Genomic DNA, 8,520 nt, shown 5'->3' with positions numbered 1-8,520 from the left:
TTCTCTAGATATGTAGGGTTTGGTAGTTTTCTGCATGTGATTCTTTGCATCGTTTTTCTTGTTACATTTGCTTGTGTTCGTCTGCCTGGGTTGGGGTCTTTTGGGTTTTTTCTTGCCTTAGTTGGTTGGGAAAGTTTGCTGGGGTTTTCGCAGGTTTTTCGGGTGAGTTTCTTTGCATCTTGGCTTATTGGCTGTGTTTTTTTAGGGTGTTTTGCTTTTTTCTTTTTCTTGTTTCCTCTTTCTCGTCATAGTCTGCGTTCTCCATTATTGTTTTTTTGAGTTTTCTAGCCTCTGTTCTCTATTATTATTTTCCTGGGGTTTTACGTTTTCTGCTGTGTTTTGTTTCCTTTGTTTTATGCTTCTTCGCAGATTTCTTGGTTCCTGTGCAGTTGCTTTCGATCTGTTGGTCTGGTTCGTGTTTACAATCACTTCTTGGTGTTTCTGTGGGGGCCAGTTTGTCAGAGGTTTTCAACAAACCCTTGGAGCAGTTTATTTCCTAAGAGGGAGAAGTTACGACGGTTGGGGTTCTTTGTACAATGAAGTTCCTATGTTGGAACTGTCGTGGGTTGGGGAACCCCGCAACTGTTAGGGAACTTAAGCAACTTCTTGTTCCTAACAAACCTAATATTATCTTCGTTAGTGAAACAAAGATGAGTGCTAATGATTTCCGTAGTGTTCAAAACAAATGCAGGATGCAGAACGGTTTAGCTGTGAGCTCTGAGGGACCGTAGTGGAGGTCTTGCGTTGATGTGGAGGGAAGGAGTGGACGTTGCCATTCAAAGCTATTCTAAGCACCTCATTGACTCCTTAGTTCTATTGGAGAATCATAGCAATGGGTCTGTTTGTTTGCCAGTAAAAATATTTTTCGGAAAATAATTTCTAGAAAATGATTTACTTTCTGGAAAATAATTTACTGAAAATATTTTCTAGTGTTTGGATGAATCTGTGTAAAATATTTTCTGTGGTTTGGCAGATTTCCTGAAAATATTTTCGGAAAAGTTATTTTTACATATATTAATAAATTTATATACATATTAATAAATTTTCATATTTTAAATTGTTTTTACATATATTGCAATGATTTATTTATTTATAAATAAATCAAATTAAATATATAATAATACTCAATTATTAAGCTACAATATTAACCGTCATAAATTGAAAACAACTAAAGTCAAATAAATTATTTGTAATTGTGTTAAAAAATAAAAAACAAGGATTAAATAATTATAAATTAGCTTCCAAATCACAATTAAACAAAAAATTATCCACAAAATTATTTTAAAAATATATAAAATGAAAGTTTAATAAAAACACACAAAAGTTGTGTTTGTGAAGCTTATAAAATTGTCTTTTATTTTTCTTTAATTTGCTTGTTATATAAATTATTTATTAATTGTCTACTTTAAATTTTAAAGTTTTTCCATTTTAAAATTGGTTAATAAAAATTTAAAGTAGATAAAATAATAATTTCATCTAGGATTAAAATAAATTTATACCAGTACGAAAAAGAGAAATAATATTAGTAATACCATGAAAATTGTCAATAAAATCCAAATTTGTGGAGGAAATTATAGAATTCAAGTACAACTCACACAACTTTTGATACACATCACCAACAGGTAATTTCTGAAATTTAATCCCCCCAGCGAGCGTATTAGAAAGAACACCTATAGTCAATGGGGTTTAAATGTGAGTTTCATTATTAACAAACTTGATAAACACAGTGAATCCTTCTCTTCAAATAAACCATATTTCTTTTGAGTAGCTCCTTGAGATGACCTTTTGTTACACTACTCGTAGTACAATAATAGGCTTTAAATATAAGAAAGCTTAAAATGCAGAACAATTCATTTCTGTTAGCACTTGTAAGCATAAACCATGTAAATTCTCAGAGGAAGATTACAGCTGCTGCATGCAACTACCTTCAACCCCATAGCCTCCCTTATTCCGGTCCAGAATTTCAGCTAATATGTGGTAAAATTTCAATTTTGTTTTCCACTATAGCAGTATAGCCTCTTATCTTTGAAAATAATCTGGGAGCAGAGGGTGCCAGTTGAAGTTCATTGCTTGATTTTTCTAGCAACTGAACCCGCGTATCCAACCAGATAATAAGTGCAACATCTTGAGCATATAGTATGGCATAAATGAACAGGTAGACCACCTGATGTTCCGTTGCATTGCAAAGTTAAAAATATCGACAACCCACCCTTAATCATCTGGTCAAAATATCGATCACCCTCAGCACATTTCCCTACACTATACAAGGCTTGCATAAGTGCAAGATATGTATTAAACCCTGGTTTCAAACCTCGCTCTATATAGCTATCCAAAATTTGACATGTTTCATCAAGATTGAAACCCTTTATCAAACATGTCATCGTAAGGTTAAATGTTAAATTATCAGGCATGTAGCCTCTCCCCGAAAGTTTATTCATAAACAATGTTGCTTCCGTAGCCATATGGTGATTCGAAAGACAAAGCAGTAGAGTATCACAAGCCAATCTCTGCATCATAGGCTCCTTCTCCAAGAACATTATCAACAACTCGAATGCCTTTCGTGGAGCCACACAACGGAAAACCCCATGAATCAACGATCTCACGGTAGCTCCATTAGGAAACACATTCCTTTTCTTCATCGTCTCAATAAGTCTAAACGCATCATCGACCCTCCTGGCATTACAGTACCCATCAATTAAGATGGTATAAGTACACATATTCGGTGAGTATCCGAAAATTTCCATCTGCTTAACTAACCGAACTGCCTCATCGATGACACCGGCTTTACAAACACCATGAATGAGAATACTGTATGTAAACCTATCTGGTTTACAGTTATCAGCTGACATTTGTTAAAACTTCAAATAAGCTAAATCAAGTGAATTGGATTTTAGTAACGCATCAATCACAACATTATACAATCTAGTGCTAGGATTAATATCCAAAAATGAAATCTGCCCAAATATCTCAGCACAATACTTAGCTAATCCTAATCTTCCCCAACTACCAATCAAAACACAAATCAAATCTTCAGTGAAACTAAGGCCTGAATTCCTAATATCATTAACCAGTTCAACAGATAACAAAACCGGACCTTTTTGATAAAGGGCATTAGCTAAAGCAGCATTATGGTTTTTTGGCAGTATAAAAGCATAACTACATAATTAAGTAGTTTGAGCAAAACCCTTTACCAGGATAGCTGCTTCTGGGGTTTGCATGTGGTTACAAAGACTCCAGAGACCTCACAGCACCCCATAGCCTCTTATTTCTTCTAGTCTTCAACTTAGGAACAAATAAACAGCATCAAACGAACAAATTATACAAGCAAACAGATGAAGAAAAAGCATTTGTTCTTCAAATCCGAAAATATATATAACTTACTGGTGATCCAGTATTAGGAAAATCATGGCTTAAAGCCTCTTTTGCACCATACTGGACTAAATTCATACTTGAAAACTTTGTCATTGAAAGATGAGCAACCAACGATGCCAAAGATAGAGTCAATACAAACAATGCAACCCATTTTATCTTAGATTTGAACACAATCTTTACTCAAAATTACTTTCTTGGATGTTGAATTTAACACCCAATTCTCCCTACAATCCAAAAATCCAAATATATACATTAAAATTCCAAAAGACCACATTAAAACAAATCAAAGTAAAATAAAACATAATGAAAAAAGACTTCTTTTCTTTTTTACCTGGAAAGTTGCAGCAAGCCCCCAGTGAAGAGAACCCAGTTCTAGAAAACCACCTAGCAACATGAAGAACCCAGATTTGAATCAAAGATTTAGAACCTTCTTTTTCATTTTCCCCCTTGATTTATTAGGCTGAAAAACAAGGAATTGGGAAGTGGGTAGAGTTCAAATCTGGATTGGAAGCAATGGACTTAACACAAAACTTTAAACACCCTCCGATGCAATCACAAGGGAAAAAATCCCACAACAAGACAAACAGAGAAATATGGAAGGAATTTTAACAGAGAATTAATAAGAGAGAATGCATGAAGAAGAATGAAGAGAGGTTAAGAGAAAACAAAGTGTTTCAAAGAGGATGGAGAGAATTCTCATCGTAAATTACACTTACCCACTTAGCTAACACTTACAATCGCAGTTCAATACGAACAATTTCAGTAGAAGCACTTCGAGAATCTTCAACGAATAGAAGGGAACCTTCTGGGTCTTCTTTTCTCGACTGTGGCTGCTGATGACAGTGAGGCCAACGAAGAGAAGGGACGATGGACAGAGAGGAAGGGAGAAGAGAAGGGAAAATATCTTACGGCTTCCAATTCGGAAAGACATTTTCCATAAATTGGTTTTGGTTTTACCCGTGTTTTGGAAAATGTTTTCCTATAGGAATTCATTTTCCATGAAACAAACACTGGAAATTAAGGAAAATGTTTTTCGGAAAACATTTTCCACCAAACAAATGGAGCTTTAGAGTTACTAGCTTTTACGGGCATGCGATTCCTAACTTTAGAAGTAACTCGTGGGACATGTTGAGAAAGGTTGGTGGCTCGGTTAGGGAAGATTGGGTGGTTGGGGTAGACTTTAATGCTATTTTGAATGAAGCTGAAAAGGATGGCTGTCGGAGGAAGGCGCGGGTGCAGATGAATAAGTTCAAAGACATCATGGATGAGTTGGCTCTCGTAGACATTAAACCCGAGAAAGGGTGGTTCACTTGGGTTAAGAATAGGAGTCACTTGGGTTAAGAATAGGAGTGGTGGAAGCATGATAAAGGAAATGTTAGATAGGTTTTTAAGTTCGGTGCCCTTGATTGAGAAGTTCCCTTTTATGGCTACTAGTGTGGTGCGCCAAACTAAGTCTGACCATGATGCTATTATTCTGGATATGTGGGGATGTAAGCCAAAAGAATTTCCCAAAGAACCTAGGCTGTGTTTCAAGTTTGATGGCTGCTGGGCTACAGACAGTGAGGCTAAAAGCATTATTAGTAGTGCTTGGAACAGGGGCGTTTTGAGCTATTTTGAAAAGATTGATAGTATTCGTTCTTGGCCCATGGCAACGTGATAAATATGGCAAAATGAAAAGAGAGATTCGTAAGCATAAGCAAAAGATTGACGTGGTTATAGATTCTTCTCAAAGAATTGATAGTGCGAATGCCTTGAAGGAGACTCGCTGTAGGCTTGACCATCTCTACGCTAAAGAAGAGAAATATTGGGCTCAAAGGTCTCGGTCTCAATGGCTTAGAGAGGGAGATAGAAATACGATGTATTTTCATGCGAGAGCCACTGGCCGTTTCAATAACATTGAGAAGCTTAAATACTTGAATGGGAATCGGGTGACTGACAATAAAGACATTTGCAATGTGGCTAAACTTGAATGGGAATTGGGTGACTGACAATAAAGACATTTGCAATGTGGCTAATTAAAGACAATTTTGCGTAGGCTGTTTCGATCAAACAGTCAAATAGTGGACAACCATGAAATGAATTATATACAGGAGTGTGACAAACAAGTAGCTTATTATGGACTACACGGAGAGAGAGGTTGCTCAAGCTATCAAACAGATGGATCTGAGAAAAGCCCCTGGCGTTGATGGCCTCTCGGGGAGCTTCATTAAATATAATTGAGAGACCGTGGGAAATGATAATATTGGGTTCTGCTTGGATGTTCTCAATGGAAATAAAGATATCTCTATCCTTAATGATACTATAATCATTCTTATTCCTAAAATTCGGGACCCTTGTGATATTACTAATATTTGCCCTATTAGTTTATGTAGGTTTATCTCTAAGATCATCTCTAATGTTGTTGCAAATCCACTAAAAGTTGCTCTCCCTGATTGTATTAGTCAAAATCAAAGCGCTTTTGTCCCGAAAAGAATGATACATGACAATATATTGATCTCTCACGAATTTTCTCTACTTTTAAAGCTCTAAAAACGACCTTAATAAAGGGTTTGTTATCAAACTCGACATGAACAAAACATACGATCGTATGGAATAGAATTTTATCGAGAAGATCATAAAGAAAATGAGCTTTGTTGAGAAGTGGATTGATAAAATAATGATAAAATAATGGGTTGCATTTGTTCTATAAGATATTTAGTTAAATGTAATAATATTTTGTCAGATGTTATTATTCTCGAAAGGGGACTCCGTCCAGAGAATCCCCTCTCTCTTTATTTGCTCTTATTTTGCATTGAAACATTTTCGAGGATGTTTATTAATGCACAAGGTAATAATCTTTTATGAAGGTTCCGAGCTAGTATAAACGGCCTAGGATAAATCACCATTTTTTCGCCGACGAGTCCCTACTTTTTGTGAGAAATAAAAAAAAGTGATGTTGAGAGTCTTGTTAATACTCTAAAGGTCTTTGCTAATGCTTGAGGTCAAGAGATTAATTTTGATAACTCAATGGTTTTTTTTAGTCCTAACACTTCTAGGGTGCAAAGATAAACTTTTGGCGATCTACTTGGCATGAAGGTGGTGGAAAAATGGGACAACTACCTAGGCCTTCCTCTTTCGGTAGGTAAGAAGAAAACATTGGCTTTCCAAGAGATTACTAATAGGTTGTCGTGCAAGATAAACGATTGGACTAAGAGACTACTATCCTTTGGTGGCAAAGGATATACAAGCAAAGACAAGTAGAACGTGGTGGTCCGGTAAGGAGAAGGGCAGATTCTGGACGATGCTTCCTTGGAAGACCTTGTGTCACCCTAAGGGCATGTGAGGTCTCGGCATCAAGGATATTTAGCTGTTCAATTTGGCTCTTCTTGGGCATCAAGTGTGGAGGCTTATAAACAACAAAGATACCCTATGTTTTAAAGTGTTGTCTTCAAAATACTTTCCCGATGGTGATATCTTTCATCCCAAAAGAGTTGACAAAGCCTCTTTTACTTGGTCCAGCTTTGCTGCTGCGGCGGAAGCTTTTAAGGATTGTTTCGGTTGGCCGGTCCGGAGTGACAATCGGATCAACATTCGGATTGATAATTGGGGGTTGGAAGGTTTACATGGTGGGGTTCTTAATTCTAATATGCTCAACCCTAACGAGTGTAGTGTGAAAGACCTTTGGCTCGGGGATTGTAGAAGCTGGAACATTGGTAAAGTTCATGAGCTATATGGGAAAGATTTGGGTGACTAAATTTGTAACTTACCTATTGGGGGTGAGGGCTAGTGCGATAGAAATGTGTTGTTTCATAACACTCATGGTTGTTTCACTTCGAAGTCAGCTTATTCTTGGTTATATTGAAGGAAATGGGGCTTGGTCCTCATAGGTTCTTTTGGAAAGCTTTATGGAAGCTCGATACTATCCCTAAGGTTCGGGTGTTTACGTGGCGTGTGGGATACGAGATCCTCCCTACTAACGTTAAAATTGCATCCATTCAGCGTGGCTCTGGGCAGGGGTGTCCTAGGTGTGGGGTGAGTATAAACCCCTCATTCATGCAGTAAAAGACTGCCCTACTTCTCAGGCGACCCTCTCTATTGGTGGTTGGAATGAAAACACCATTTTGAAGGAGTATAAAAGCTGTATTGATTGGCTGGAAGATATGATGAGAGTGCTTGATAAAAGAGCTATGGCTAACCTTATGACTACAATGTGGAATTGCTGGAATAATAGAAACAGTTTCATCTTTAGGGGAAAGGAAAAGGAGGTGCAGGTCATTTGGGATAGGGCCAGTACCCTTAGCCAAGATTTTGCATTTGTAACATGATGAATGAGTCGTTGCTGTCCCCTAACCTTGCTGTTAAAAAATGGGAAAAACCTCCAAGGGTTTTGTAAAAATAAATTTCAACGCAACAGTGGGTGATAACAGAATTGGTTATGGAGCGATTGCAAGGGATGATGACAACTTTGTACTGGGTGGTGGAGGGGGTTTTATAGAAAAGACAATGTCGGTCGAAGAAGCCAAGTGTCATGCTTTTAAAGCAAGTATCAAGATGGCGTGTCAGTTGAAGAACCATCGTACAGACGTCAGAATCAATGGTGCACGGATTAAGGGGGCAAATTACCAAAAAAAGCTGTTTTTTTCAAAATTTACCGAAATAGGCCAATTTTTTGATTATTTACCGGAATGGGCCATTTTCCGGGAAATCGCGTCCACGTCAGCGTGATGTCAAGGTACGTAGCAGGACATCGCGTCCACGTCAGCAGGTCGCACTGACGTGGACGCGATTTCCTGCCACGTAGCGCGTTCCTGGGGACGCAATTTTGACGTTTTTTTCACGTTTGGTTGTTTTGGCTTTTAGGGTTTAGGGTTCAGGATTTTTAGGGTTTTTAGGTCCCGGAATAAATTATTTCGAGTTGACGTTTCTGGTCAAATAGTATAAAATCGCTTCTACTAGGATGCTATTTGAGAAGAAATTGTAAATCGCACCCTCGCGGACGCGATTTTGCTACAGTAGGTCATGTAAGAAATAATTTTTTTGACGTTTCTGAGCAAATAGTATAAAACCGCCTCTACCAGGATGCTATTTGAGAAGAAATTGTGAAATCGCGCCCTCGTGTACGCGATTTTGCTACAATAGGTCATGTAAGAAATAATTTTTTTGACGTTT

General features: G+C 37.5%; 1 protein-coding gene across 9 annotated transcripts; it reads right to left on the bottom strand.

The window, feature by feature from the left end:
- Positions 1-1,524: 1,524 nt before the first annotated feature.
- On the bottom strand, positions 1,525-4,787 carry LOC105795838 (putative pentatricopeptide repeat-containing protein At3g16890, mitochondrial). 9 transcript variants are annotated; one of them, XR_008194408.1, is made up of 5 exons: positions 4,089-4,787; positions 3,704-3,832; positions 3,382-3,596; positions 3,192-3,282; positions 1,525-2,842 (listed from the first exon to the last, which is right to left on the bottom strand). XR_008194408.1 is itself a non-coding variant. In XM_052628293.1 (5 exons), the coding sequence occupies exons 4-5, from the start codon at positions 3,254-3,256 to the stop codon at positions 2,064-2,066; spliced, it is 675 nt and encodes a 224-aa protein (XP_052484253.1). In that variant the 5' UTR covers positions 3,257-3,282; positions 3,382-3,596; positions 3,704-3,832; positions 4,089-4,776; the 3' UTR covers positions 1,525-2,063. The 9 variants fall into 9 exon arrangements, 6 of the variants coding, with proteins under 6 accessions (XP_052484253.1, XP_052484252.1, XP_052484254.1 ...); XM_052628293.1 differs by having other exon boundaries at positions 1,525-2,673; positions 4,089-4,776; XR_008194407.1 differs by having other exon boundaries at positions 3,192-3,596.
- Between the last annotated feature and the right edge of the window lie 3,733 nt (positions 4,788-8,520).

This window comes from Gossypium raimondii, chromosome 3 (assembly GCF_025698545.1).
Source record: "Gossypium raimondii isolate GPD5lz chromosome 3, ASM2569854v1, whole genome shotgun sequence".
NCBI classification, from domain to species: Eukaryota; Viridiplantae; Streptophyta; class Magnoliopsida; order Malvales; family Malvaceae; genus Gossypium; species Gossypium raimondii.
Note: the sequence above shows the minus strand (reverse complement) of the source record. Positions and strands in the feature narration are given on the sequence as shown.

Bases quoted from the DNA above. Each gene is read 5' to 3' on its own strand.
- LOC105795838 (XM_052628289.1), bottom strand. From the start codon at position 2,849: ATGTCAGCTGATAACTGTAAACCAGATAGGTTTACATACAGTATTCTC.